Genomic DNA, 14,435 nt, shown 5'->3' with positions numbered 1-14,435 from the left:
ATTTATTCATTATATCTAACGAACAAATAGTAAATTTCCAACTCCAGATGCTGATATACAGTTCCACATCATTCGGTATCTACTGCTAAATTTGACTGTCGTTTGAAGAATTTTGATATTCACTCTTGTATTTAGTTTTCTCGCACATCACATATTTTTTCTATCAAACCCGAAAATATTAATTTTTAATTTGCCCATAAAAATCACACTTTTCCAAAAATCTTTTATATAATTTTTTGTAAATTTACGAATTTTACACCCATTCTTTAAACTTGCATCATATTACTGTTCTCTCCTATAAATTCTTTTGAGTAATTCTTCAGTAATTTAATTATTTTTTCTTATTCTGTTGCTTTTACATACTATAATTTGGATCAAAAGAATGTAGGGTATTTCCCAATTTTACAATGTTACCAACAGTGTATCATTTTTATTGACCTCTAAGTTCCAAATAACTAATGATAAATTTTATTTAATATCTTAAATGTTATTAAAATCTGTATAATATGTTTGTAAGATATCAAATAAAGAAATACTAAATTATATATTTGTAAGTTCTAATCTTTAATTTCTAATCATTTGGTGTGATTTTCATATTTTATAGGAAAAGATCGATCGGGCAAGTAGGTATACGAATTTAAGTGACAGTCACTGTACATCCCTAACCTGTGATCTTTTATTATATATTTTAAGACCAATAACGATAATCCTACTTATATATGAAGTTTAGATTAAAAAAGATAAAGATATTTTATAAATTGAGTGGAAAACATATGTAACCAGAGAAAATACAATAGCATCGTGGAGGATTATTTTTTAAACGATCCAAACATAACCCAACATTTTGGGAAAAATATGAAATTTGTTGATACAAGAATCTCATAGATAACGCGTTAACAAAGTATAGTTTACTTTAGTGGATTATTAAAATAATGTACTGTTTACGCTTTCATAAATAAAAATTATATACAACACAAAAAAACGACGCGAGAAAAAATGTGCGACAAGTACGTCATTGGTTACTCGATATCTGAAAAAAAGCGACAGAAATTTAATTGGAATGATTTTTGTAGTGTTTGTGAATCCGAAGGGTTTCTATTAAAAATGGTAAATAGTTTTTAACTTCTTTTTAATTAACATTAAATAATTGTATCGTACCAGCTATTATTATAATGTAAGGTTATGTATATTAATTTTTTATTTAGTATATTACACATATTTATCGTATTTATAGTATTTATAGTATTTATAGTATTTAATGAAATATTTTGCAATTATTACATCATTTTTAGATTGATATAAATTCTGATCTTGAACCTCAGGGACCATTTCATGTTTTTATATACAAAATGGCAGATAAGCTAGCACTTGCTGAATATGGTGATCAAAATGTATGAATAATGTTTTACATTTGTTATAAGTAAAAGCATTATGACTATAAATTTATATTTTAGGCCAAAGCAATTATTTCAAAAATGAAAGAATACTTCTGTCGACATCCAGAAATAATAGTTATTGATCCCTTGGACAATATTAGGATTTTAATAAATCGTTATAAATCATATGAAATCTTACAAAAACAGTTAAAACTCAAAGGTAAATAAAGATTTGTAATACTTACTATAATTTTAATAGCAAATGATTTAATTATTTTTTTACAAAAATTCATAAAATTTAAATGCTAACTTATTAATTTTAACTTATATTTTCTTTCTTTTAGATGTATTTACTCCAAGGTTTGTAGAAATTACAAGTAACAATAATCTTAAGAATAGAACACTGTTAAGAATGACAGGTATTAAGTTCCCATTTCTTTGTAAACCACTTGTCGCACAGGGTTCCAATGATGCACATAAGGTATTCCATTTAGTTAAAAAATTGTTAATACTATATAAAAATGAATGGTAAATATGTTTCTTTAGATGATGGTGATCTTCAATGAACAGGGTTTAAAAGATTGTCCACGTCCCTGTGTGGCTCAAGAATTTATCAACCATAATGCAGTTTTACACAAAATATACATAGTTGGAGAAAACTTTCATGTATTTGAAAGACCTAGTTTCAAGAACTTTTATGAAAAAGACTGTACTGCATTAAACACAATATTTTTTAGTTCTCACGATATATGTAAGAGCGGTACCAAGTCTAAATGGTCAATTTTAACAGAGGAAAACATTCCATTAACAGTAAAACCTAAACGTGAAATATTAGAAAAGATAGTTAAAAGAGTTACAGAACTTTTTGGACTACTCTTGGTTGGTGTAGATGTTGTTATTGAAAATCATACTGGGAAATATGCAATCATAGATGTAAATATGTTTCCGGGATATGACAGTTATCCCAATTTTTTTGAACAATTAATAAGCTGCATTAAGAAGTTATCAATTAAACATAAGGATTTGTAGCAGCATTCTAAAAAGTATATATTGAAAAAATGTTTAAATGACGACTTAGATTCTGGCTTTGAAAGTGATGAAAAGAAGAAATATTCTACAAAAAGGAATAAATAATACAAATAACTGACAGAGGAGATTGATAATTATATCAAACTGATACTCCAGTTCACTATGTTGTTGCAAGAACAAAGTAATATAATTTAAAAAAACAAATAAAGGCTTAATTCATTTTTGCCTTTGAAGGCACTTAAAATTGTTATAGCAGATCTGCGTTTTATGACCAGAACTACTTGCTTTTTTCCACATTTTTGGGTTGTTTGTTCATAATATATAGCTGTAGAAAAAGATTAATTTTGTTTACTGTTAGCATCGAAATTTTTTAATAAATTAGACCATTGTTAAACGCATTACTGCCAAAGAATATTTTGTACTTTTCACTTGTATACTATATTTGCATAAATGGTTGAATAAAACACCTCTGGGATTAATGTATGTAACGTATAAATTTACAATTTTATAAATTTATATTTTCATTGTGAAGTATAAAACTGTACATTAAAAGTATTATAAAAATATTAAAAATACATAATAAAAGGGTTATTGAATACTATATTTTTTGTTCGTATGTCCCTGTCATATCAAGTTGTTTATATAGTTATTTATTTCATTCTGATAAAATTGTAAGTATAAATTTCACATGATTACGGGATGACCGTTAATTATTTTAATTAAGTTCAAATTACAGCAGTGTTTTAAACAAAAAATTAAACTATTTTATTTTTTCGCTTACATGTCAAAAAGACAAATAATAATTTATTTACAAGAAAATTGAAATTTTTCTACAATTAAACAAAATAATTTTTCAGCTGTTAGAGTCTAACTGATTATTTTCATTTTTATCGCTTATTTCTTTCTGTTTCATCCAAGCCTTAGCAGATGCCAAAAATTTCAAATTTGGTTTTTGTGATTCATCTTCAGGGAAAACAAAATCAAATACTTCTTCCCAACCATCATCGCTCTAAAAGTGAAAATTACAAATATAAAAAATATTTCTTATATCACTTTTAAGTAGTATAATAAATTTATTTACCCCATCTGCTCCAACAATACGTCTCCTACGTTTAATCCTTCGAGGCATTTTTTCCATAATTTTGGACCGAGTTTCATCATCTCCTTTTTCATTTTCGAAATCTCTCCATGCTTCTAAAAGTAATGCTCTACTTTCCTTATCACCGTTTGCTCTAAGTGCATCATTTCCACGTTCAAAGATTCTTCTTGCCAATACAACATTATCAAGACCGTCTTCATTTGTCGAATTTGCTAACTCAAATTTAGCATATGCAATCCAGACCTAGATATCAAAATTTATACTTAGTAATCATATAAAATAAATTATAATTGCAAATTTTGTATTTAATTATAATTAAACTTACTTTGACGTGAAGTGTACGTTCTAATAATCTTTCGAATAACTGCCTTGCATTCTCTGTTTCTTCTTGTGATATTTCAAAATCAATATATGACTTCCATAAAAGTTCTGGCATATCCAACCTATGAATTAAAATAATAATACTATACAATATTATTGTATTAATATATTGTATAAATATAATATTAATATTATATTTATAAATTATTAATTTTTAGGTATTTTACCTTGGCTGTGATATAGCTAATTCAAAAATAGCTCGCGCCCGTTCTACATCACCTAAAAGTGTTTCTAATTCTGCAAACTGAACATAAAAGTATTAATGAATAATTTTTATAAACTTTTAAGTAGTAAAATTATAATAAATAATAAACTGAGTTTACATACTTTCATCCAAGTAGTACAATTTTCTGAACCGAATTCAAGGAATTTTTCATATAGAATTCTACATCTATCAAATTCTCTCAACTGTATTTCTAAATCAATGTATCCACGATATAATTTATCTTTGGGACAAGTACCTAATGCCATACCCTATAATCGATTAAAATAAAATTACTTTTTTTCTTCTCATGACACACTTTATTGTTATAAACGTGTGAAATTATTACTTACTAATGTTTTCCTAGCTGCGGTTAAATTTTTTTGTCTTATTTCAAAATATGCATAAAGTAACCAGATTTTAGAAAAAGTGAAATGCTTGTGAGGAATTAATTCTAGGCAAGCTCTAAAAGAATGTAAACACGTTAATAGAACTGTAACACTTTGTATGAAAATGTATTCATTACCTATAGACTTGTCGACATCTTTCTATATCTTCAGTATCAAGCTCCTCAAAAAGAGCATAATTTATCCAAAGATAAATGTATCTCCTCCAAAATAGTTTCTCCTATAAAAAATAATAAATTTATATTATAAATACTTATTTAATATACGTAAAATACTAAATTAAAGATACATCTTACTTTAGTTGGTGGTACATTAACTATTGCACGTTCATAAGTTTCTCTTATGACTTCCACATTTCCTTCTGATTCTACTAATCTCAAATAATCAAACCAAGCATCATAATTAGAAGGATTCTCTTTTACTTCTTGTTCATATTGATATTTTCGTTTACTTACTATTACATCTTCGATACCTGTAGAAGATGAAATAATATAACTACACAAATATATATTTTTTGAAATACTATCCATTATAATAAATTTGTAATATATTATAGTACCTGAACGATCTCCGTATTTTTTTTCATGTATTGTATATGCTTTATAAATCTCTTGTGTTCTTTCTTTTGGAATATGATCTAATGCATATTTATAAATTACTCGTGCTCTATCATGCTGTAACAAAAATATAGTATGTAACAAAAAATATAATATGCAGTATACATTACATTAAAACATTTCTAGTTCCTTCTTACTTCTCTTTGTCCTTCTTCAAACTTTGCAAATGCAATAAATAACCTTTCATCCAAATTTTCGTCGCCATAGAAATTAATGGCATGTTCATAAACATTACGAGAACCATTAATAAAGCCATGAGATTCCTCAAAACGTGCATATTTTATCCAATGTTTAACATCAGGATGAACCATTACAAATCGTTCATAAATTTGTCTAGCTCTCTGTATTTCTTTATATCTCAATTCAAACTTAATATAAGTTTGCCAAGCTTGTTCATCAGGTTCCCATTCCATCCATCTTTCAAATACCTGACGTGCTCCTAAATATATTGCCCAATCATTGCATTTTTAGTGTATAATTTGAAATTAGAAAAAAGTAAAGAAAGAAATTTACCAGCAATATTTTCTAACATTTCTTCCATATAAGTATATTTATACCAAAATTGATTTGCTCTAGGCAATATAGTAACAGCACGATCCCATAAATTTCTAGCATGATTCACTTGACGATTTCGCATTTCCATTTCTGTATATTTCAGCCATAATGTAATATTTCTATGATCAACATCCAAAGCACGTTCATATATGGATCTGAAATTTATAAATAAAATAATTAGGAATTTATAAATTAAGTTTCAATGTTATAAAGTTTGTAAAAATAATATTGCATATCATCTTCCTAAATGTTTTATAATTGCTATAAGATTTTGTTTACTTCTTTTTAACAGAAGTACACATTAATTTTGAATAATATAATTTTATTTCAAAAACAAAAACTTTTAATTTTAAAAATAAATGTCAAAGTAATTGTGTATTTTATACCGTGCTCGTTGTATTTGTTTCTGACTTTCTTCCCATTGTGCATATTTTATCCAGTTTGAAATAACTGTGCGATTTTTACGAATATTATCTTCAAAAGCTTTACGTTTTCGATGTTGATAATCAGCCAATTCATGAGGATCAGAAATCTTTTGCTTTGGTGGCTAAAAATAATATAAATATTTATTACATATCAATCTTTTGTTTAATATATTAAATGTATAATTAAATGTAAAATATATTAAATGCATTAAAACATTATGCAGTTGCAAAATGTATTAAATGTAATAAAATTTTCATAAAACAAAACATGAAGAGTTTAGATCTTATAATTAAAAATTGTACAAGATTTGTAGAAGTAATAAAATAAAAATATATATAAGTAAATAGAAAATAGTTTTACCGGTGGTAAGATCTCTAGATCCCTTTCTTTAGCTTCTCGTAAAAGCTGTTCTGCTGTTATTTGAATTTCAGCAGGTGCTTTATTTTTAACCTAGAATAAAATATAATTTGAATAATTTTACATATAGTATAATAAATTATATTATTTACATATCATACTGTATAACTTATATAAAGATACAAAAACTATATACCTTTGCAACTTTTGGCATTTTCTGTGATTTCTCCATATTTGATTTAATTTATCTTTCTTAAGTGTATAAAAGATACAATTAAAGTCAGTAATAAACTAATACAATTTATTTTGTAAATACATTCATAATTCACAAAGAATAACTAATATCTTTAAAAGTAATTATAATCTAAAAATATAAAATGTAAATATTATTTTGTAGAATTATTTTTTACAATATATCATTAATGTTTGTTATTATTAAATCGCACCATAAGAAACAAACATATAATAGAAAGGTTAAGTGTAACTAAACAGTATAGTATATAGAATATATATAGTATAATGCTTCATATAGTTATTTTGATTTTTCATTATCTTTCACTGGTATTCATATTGTCAATATTTTTATTACAGTTTGAAGAGTGTTTTTATTATTAATGAATATCATAATTCTAATAGTTATACTTAATTTATGTTTAAAAATTAATATTTTTATTGTACATAAATTTAAAAGTAATATGTGAGTTATAATTTATTTATTTTAAGGAATTAAAAAATAAAAGATCAAATATATTAAACTCCCAGTAACTTTTATGCACTTTGATTGCTGACACTGTAATATGTTTATACGCGCGAACTTCTTACTTTTTTAAACACAATGCGCATGATGCTGAAAATGTATTCAACATTAACGTATTGCTTTCTTTATTGTGTGTTCAAATTTATATAAAGCAAAACAAAAATTCATTATTTATAAAAGAGACTTAAAATCATATGAGAGATTGATACGATTTAAAATTTGTTGGTTCATTCAATTTAATTCCTTTGGAACGAGTATAAGCGCGTGACTGGTTTTAATAGTGACGTTCGTACATTCGTGACGTTTGCACGATGAACGTTTAGTTGCAAACACGAGTCGTTGGAATAATAGTGTTTATATAAGTAAACCATAATCTGAAGTGTTCCTAAAAAGTAGTAATAAATTTAGTAGAACGTGATAACATATTGAAATATTTTACGAGAGTTTTCTTTCACGTGAACTATCCGAAATAAATGTGGACGAAGGTATCGGAGTAAGAAAAAGATAGAAATAGTATCTAAGAAGGAGAGGTTAATTCGTGCACAGAAAAGAGTCAGAGAAAGAAAGCAAGATATAGAGGAAAAGAGAGGGCACTCAGTGCCGAAGCTTTATCTTTATTATGCGCCGCTGAGTGAATTGTCAAGTGAAATCAGAAATGGCTGCCAACGAGCAACAACGCAAGGTGAGTAGGGAGAAATACATTGTATTTTTCTCGAATTACGAATGACTTTTCAATACGTTCATATCAATGGTGAATTCTTAATATCGTTGAGGGATAAATTTCTCATTCTGAACGATTGAACGTGTGATTTTTTCGCGATGATTTTGAGTCAAAAAACAGGATTTATACAATGTCTTGAGACTAGTCATACTAAAAGGAACAACAACGTTTTGACTTTAGTTCTGTGTTCATAAATATTTGACAGTAAGAGGAACTCAAGAATGAATAGCACAAAAATATACTACCATTTTATGCGAATAGGAATTTTTTAATGAGACGTTCTACTTCATTCAAATATTTGCCAGATCATCGGTGCATAGAAAGACGTATAGATTACTATATGCAGTATTTACATTTGCACAAGCAGCTGTCAGTAAATGAACAGAAAGCTGTTATGAAATTTTTTAAAAAATATGCAATGTGTGTGTCTCTTTAACGTTTGGTCTACATGAAATATGTCAGAAAATTTTTTTTAAAACATCAAAAGCTCGTACGACTTTGACGGGGATAGTGCGTACGAGACAATCAACGTACAATAGCATTAACGAAAGCTACGACGTATGACAAGCGACATGCCCTAGCAATTTTGACGATACTTCCTTTATAATATTTTTCTTCATTTCTTTAATCAACGATTCGACCTTGAGATACATTGAAATTAATGAGAAATTGCGACATTTACCGAAAATATTATGAACTTTGTGCTACCGAAGTAATTAGACAGAATATGAAAATTAACATATGCCTGTTATGACGGCGGATATCTATATTTCTTTTTCAATAAGATTCTCTACTACTACTACCACCACCAATTTTAATGGTATATTGTCAATACGATTACGAGATATTTCGGGAATGTGGCGAATGCTTCATTCTTTTGACATTGGATTCTACCAATCCAAGCATTTGTAGATCGTTCTCCTCGTTGTACCATAAATAGACGTGATTTTTTTCTTGGATTTATCACGGCATGAAATTTTTTTTTTGGGGAAAATTGTTTTTACAAATATAATATGATAGTTAAACGACTGTTCTCATCATTTACAGACAGTTCATTTTGATTTACGTTCAATTTCATAATGTTGCACGAAATATAAATTAATACATTTACTACATTATTATTTCGCAATAAAGTTGACTTATCAGGAAGGTAAAAATATTAAAAAGATAAAAATGAATAACGGAAAAAGTGTTTTCGATCAAAATTAATATATTTTTACTTTTATTTTTCACTTATATATATGTATATATTATATATGCTTACGATCTCCGTCATATTTGTGTGTTGATTCACGTTTACATTTTCTGATTACTTGTATAACATTTTATTAAGTATGGAAGTGAATAGAAAATCAGAAAATGTATGGAAAACAATGATTATAAGTAATTTATTTAATTGCATTTATAATAAAATAATGAAATTTAAAATATTCTTGTGTATTATTTTTGTAAAATTTGACATTCCTTATAAATATTAATAAAATATTTTTATAATTTTTTGTTTTAATATATTTAATTAAATAAAGTTCCAAGGAATATACTATTCATTATTTAAAATATTATATTTATAATTCTTCTTTAAATAAATGCTTCATTAAAAAATTATTTAATTAATACTTACAGTAAAAAAAAACTTAATCAATGTTAACAAAAATATATATATACATTTGAACATGTAATATTTTTATACTTGTTTATTAAATTAGTAACAATAAACAATATATTGTGTGAATTTTTTTAAATTACATCTGATATAAGTAATTGAGTTTAATACATTACTATTACCTATGAATATACAGGTAAGCATATGTGACCTTAGAAACTGTCAAGGCTTGTGATTTTAAGGCTTCAGAAATGCTATATGACTGAATATTGTTGTGATGGAAAAATTACAAAAAAATATATGTAATTTTGTTACATTTAAATGTAATATAATATAATTTTTGTAATAAATAATAATTGTATATTAATTTATGTAAATTATTATGATATATATCATTTCATATAATATTTGTATATATTTTCAAATATTTTTGTTCAAAAACTTTTCTTAATTTTTTAAATTTATAATATTTAGTTCTTTCAATTAAATTTTATTTAAATTGAAACAATAAATATTTAACTACTTAATTTATAAATAAAAATATATTCTTACAAAAATTTACACAAGGATAAAAGATAATTGTTTCTATCCAGTTTTGTATTTTACATTTACATTACTTTATTTTGTTCAATTTTTATTAATTAATTGTGCACATTTGTAAGTATATATTAACATAATAAATTTATAAAATTGTATTAATAATTAGGAACCACGTGAATTACGAGAACCAGCCCACCATGCAAGGAGACCAATGAATGCTTTTCTGATATTTTGTAAACGACACCGTGGTTCAGTGCGATCTGGTTTCCCACATTTAGAAAATCGTGCTGTTACAAGAGTACTTGGAGAATGGTGGGCCACCCTTCATCCAGATCAAAAACGTTCATATACAAATTTAGCACAGGAGGTAAATTACTTACATAATAAGAAAGTTAAATGTCATACTTTTAATTACATGTTAATACAATCTGTTGTGGTTCTTATAATAATCGTTTTTAATAACTTGTTTAAATTTTATAATAAATTAAAATAAAAACCATTTTTCAGTACAAAGATGCATTTTTAAATGCAAATCCTGATTTTAAATGGTACAAATTACCAGCACCTCCTTTACGTACTTTGAATACTAGGCCTACAAACAAAAAGGCAGAAACAAGTTCTAATGAGCAACCAGTAGAAAATGTAAAATCTGAGAATAAGTCTTCCGATTATTTAAAATCTGACAAGCGAGATGGACAATCAATTCAACCAGGCAAACTAGCTGATGAATCCCAAATTGGTGGCCTCAGTTCATTATTTACACCTCAAAAAACACAAGTAACAGATGAGCAAATAACTATTAATGGTTCTGTGATTGAAAATGATGTTCCAAAACCTCCTAAAAAAAGATATTCAGATATACCTTTTTCATCTGATACAAAAAGAGAATGTAAAGCTGATCTTTTTGATGTAAAAAAGAGGAAAAAATCTGAATCAAACAATAATGTACATCAATATGTAAGAAGTTTTTGTATTAAATTTTTTAATTAAATAATTAAATTTTGTTCTTAGCTTTTGAAATTTTATATTTTACATTGCTAATATCAAAAATTATATTTAGGATGCAGAAGATGAGAAAACAGAAATAAATAATTTTTTAGCTACAAATATATCTACAGACGAAAGTAATTTTAGAAGTGAACGAACATGCAAAGGTTTACGTTACCAAAAGTTCCTTGCAGAACAGATGAAAAATGTTGGTGTATCAGGACAACAGCCTAAGCGAAGAAGACAAGCTGGAAGTCGTAGGTAAATAATTATAACAATTTATAATACTCGTGTTACATACAAAATACGAATTCATCATTAAAAACATAAAATGTTTCAATTAACATTTTTATTAGTAGTGATGGTCAAACAAATGAAAGAAGAAATTCTATTTCTTCAAATGTTAGTGAAAAGACGGATTCCTTGAGTAGTGAAGGTGGAAACAGTTCCCGTGGTGAATTGGAACATCTTGTTGAAAGGTATCTTACATTTATTTACAGTTAGTACGTTTTTTTTTTATTTATACGAGCAATTGGAAAGAAATAATATAAATATTGTATAAAGTGCTGAGGGAAATTTGGAAGCATCAAAACCAGAAGAAACAGAAACTGAAGGTACAGAAGAGCAAGTTGATTTTGGACCATGGACTGCAAGGAAAAGGTTCCGAGCTGAGTAAGTTTAATATTATTTTATAAAATTATCTATTAAGATATTATGATAAATGATGAAAATGTATTATTTTCATTTTCTTGTGTAGGGACTTTAATTTAGAAAAGAAAATTGAAGCATTACCATCTTTAAGTTTAGAAGAATTTCAGGAAAAGAAGAAACAACAACGTACGAAAAAGAAAAAAATTATTCAAAAATTGACATCAACTTCAAATAATAAAAGATATCAGAATAATTTTGATACCAATGATCAAACAAATAATCAGAATATCTCAAAAATATGTCAAACGGAACGTGAAAATTCAGAAGATACTGAAAAACTGCTAGTTGGAAGTCAAAAACGAAAAGCACGAAAACAAAGCATTACGCGCAATGCTGCAGCAATAAATGATTTAAAGCAAGTCGAAATTGAGGAATCCGAAAAATGTAAGTATAAACAAGTAAAACTATATATTTTCGATTTTTCGATTTCCTTTTACTTTTGAATCATCGTTTTCATAGTATATCTATGATTGGAACATTAATATTAGTTTTTATAAATGAAAACTAATGAAATTTGTATTAATTTTTACTTGAATTAAAATTAAAAGAACAAACTGAGTTTAGTTAACTAAAGTATTAATTCATATTATAAAGTATTTATACATAATTTAGATAATACATTTACGTTCCAATTTACGAAGTTTTTATATGTTTGGTTAGAAATTAAAATATTTAAAAATTATTACGTTAATATGTTATATTTTGTTTTTGTTATTATATATATGAAATTATATACAAAATGGATTAAAATTACTTAACTATTATCAAGTTAATTAATTGTTTTAATATTAATAGCGTGGTGTGCGTCGCCGGACTTGGAAGCATTGGTATGTCTTGCAGCAGTTGCCGCCAACAGAACAAAACTTACCAAAAATAATACATAAAAGATACATATTTTTCGTATTTAGCAGTCGTTCGTGGCGTAAACTTACACTAAGTAAACCAAAATCTTATTCATTTATTTCTTAATACAATTTCTTATTAAAATTATTGCTTTGATTGCTGTTAAAAAAAATAATAACGTTTCTGATTCATAAAAAATGTACTACGTTATTATTGTTAATATCTATGTCGTTAATCGCTGTTAATATGAATATTGATACTGTGACTGCTATAGTTATTTTGTCACTCAACATGTAAAAATATTTCTTTTATGTTGCATAAATGTCCCACAAATGTGGTTTATGAAATATAGTTTCTTGTATAGTTTGTTAATGAATAATCTTGTTACTATTACATACTGAAGAATGATTCTAGTTTTCACTTTGCGTTGCGTGTAATTATTAAAATGTTACGTCAAGCATTCTATACTTGTTAATAAATACCTGCAGTGCAGATGATAGCCATTTTATCTAACTTGAAACAAAAATGCCCGCATATTGATATTCATTGGGAAATTTGTGCAACTTCCAACAAAGGACGTATTATAGTCATATAGGACCTGACTAGATAAATATTCAATGAAGGAAAGGAAAGGTGCATGCAATAAGAGAGTGTTAGCGAGTGTCGTATTATGAAATGATGTTGGCAAAGCAAGAATTTGATCTTGCAAACTAATTTTTCTAATGCAAAATGTTATAAATAAATACGATCAAAGAGGTACGGTAACAAAACCGTGATCCTTAACAAAGCCGATGAGCAGGGCATTTTATCATATCTATGTGTAGTAACGATAACACGTAATAGTTGCAAAGTCACTTGTTACTACTTTTGTTATTATCATCGGCGTACGTTTTATCTATATTTCATTATGTTCTGTAAACATTTTATGTACATAGAAATAGGTGCAGTATTATGAAAGATATCCTTCATGATCTGAATATCAAAAAAGGATATAATCAAAATATACATGTATAAATATATACATATATATATATACATACGCAATATACATATACACATAGAAGACCACTGTTTATATGCTATACGTGCGTACATGTAAATATACATAATAACGTCACGTATGCAAAATAAAAAATGTAAATTTTATTATTAGCAAATGTTCTAATATCAGAAAGCGTATGTATACGTGTATGTATATAATTTGATAAGACTACATATATATATGAATGTATATTTATAATATTTATATAACTATAATTCTAGAATTAAGACCATGAAAATGCGATTCTGTGCTCTGTTTGAGAAAGTAAGGGACTTGTCTGTGATTTTGGCTAAAGGAGTTTTTAATATTTTATATTTTTCTATTGATTTTCTCTCCTTTTCTTTCTCACTTTTTTAATTTCATTAAAGTCTAACTCCAGACACTATTAGTGAAATGATAGGAACAATTAATGTTAGAAAATTCCTCTGTAATATGGAAATGAGTATACTGATTATATTTCAAATGTGCCTTGAAGAGATATGAACATAGATATTAAACAATGACCAACAATATATTTTCGATTCGTTTCGTAATTCTAAATGTTTTTGGCTTTTACATTTATACCTTCCACATTTTCTAATTGTGGTTACGGTAAATAATTATAGCAAGGCTTTTACGGCCAACGTCCGAATATTTGGAATTATAAAAGCAAAAAATTAAGGGAAAGTGTTTCGAATTTTACTGCACAAACATCTATGTACCTAGCTTTAAAAGTATAATTTACACGAACATATATATTATACATATATATATACATATATATACGTATATATATAAATATA

General features: G+C 26.3%; 3 protein-coding genes across 4 annotated transcripts; 2 read left to right on the top strand and 1 right to left on the bottom strand.

Moving 5' to 3' along the window:
* The first annotated feature begins 617 nt into the window (after window positions 1–617).
* On the top strand, window positions 618–2,405 carry LOC108549266 (inositol-tetrakisphosphate 1-kinase). Its single transcript, XM_017902565.1, has 5 exons — window positions 618–1,107; window positions 1,293–1,391; window positions 1,455–1,596; window positions 1,721–1,857; window positions 1,923–2,405. The coding sequence occupies exons 1-5, from the start codon at window positions 997–999 to the stop codon at window positions 2,403–2,405; spliced, it is 972 nt and encodes a 323-aa protein (XP_017758054.1). The 5' UTR covers window positions 618–996.
* Window positions 2,406–3,258: 853 nt separating this feature from the next.
* LOC108549131 (protein crooked neck) lies at window positions 3,259–6,778 on the bottom strand. Its single transcript, XM_017902391.1, has 14 exons — window positions 6,646–6,778; window positions 6,453–6,542; window positions 6,053–6,213; window positions 5,625–5,821; window positions 5,249–5,550; window positions 5,054–5,168; window positions 4,791–4,966; window positions 4,614–4,714; window positions 4,441–4,552; window positions 4,213–4,359; window positions 4,053–4,129; window positions 3,830–3,947; window positions 3,487–3,747; window positions 3,259–3,414 (listed from the first exon to the last, which is right to left on the bottom strand). The coding sequence occupies exons 1-14, from the start codon at window positions 6,679–6,681 to the stop codon at window positions 3,259–3,261; spliced, it is 2,049 nt and encodes a 682-aa protein (XP_017757880.1). The 5' UTR covers window positions 6,682–6,778.
* A 772-nt stretch (window positions 6,779–7,550) lies between these two features.
* LOC108549171 (HMG box transcription factor BBX) lies at window positions 7,551–12,684 on the top strand. 2 transcript variants are annotated; one of them, XM_017902452.1, is made up of 8 exons: window positions 7,551–7,888; window positions 10,237–10,437; window positions 10,578–11,027; window positions 11,131–11,318; window positions 11,417–11,536; window positions 11,622–11,729; window positions 11,815–12,152; window positions 12,564–12,684. In XM_017902452.1, the coding sequence occupies exons 1-8, from the start codon at window positions 7,862–7,864 to the stop codon at window positions 12,650–12,652; spliced, it is 1,521 nt and encodes a 506-aa protein (XP_017757941.1). In that variant the 5' UTR covers window positions 7,551–7,861; the 3' UTR covers window positions 12,653–12,684. The 2 variants fall into 2 exon arrangements, with proteins under 2 accessions (XP_017757941.1, XP_017757932.1); XM_017902443.1 differs by having other exon boundaries at window positions 11,414–11,536.
* Window positions 12,685–14,435: the final 1,751 nt, after the last annotated feature.

The sequence above is a fragment of the Eufriesea mexicana genome, unplaced genomic scaffold (genome assembly GCF_001483705.2).
Source record: "Eufriesea mexicana isolate 0111107269 unplaced genomic scaffold, ASM148370v2 scaffold474474812, whole genome shotgun sequence".
NCBI classification, from domain to species: domain Eukaryota; kingdom Metazoa; phylum Arthropoda; class Insecta; order Hymenoptera; family Apidae; genus Eufriesea; species Eufriesea mexicana.
Note: the sequence above shows the minus strand (reverse complement) of the source record. Positions and strands in the feature narration are given on the sequence as shown.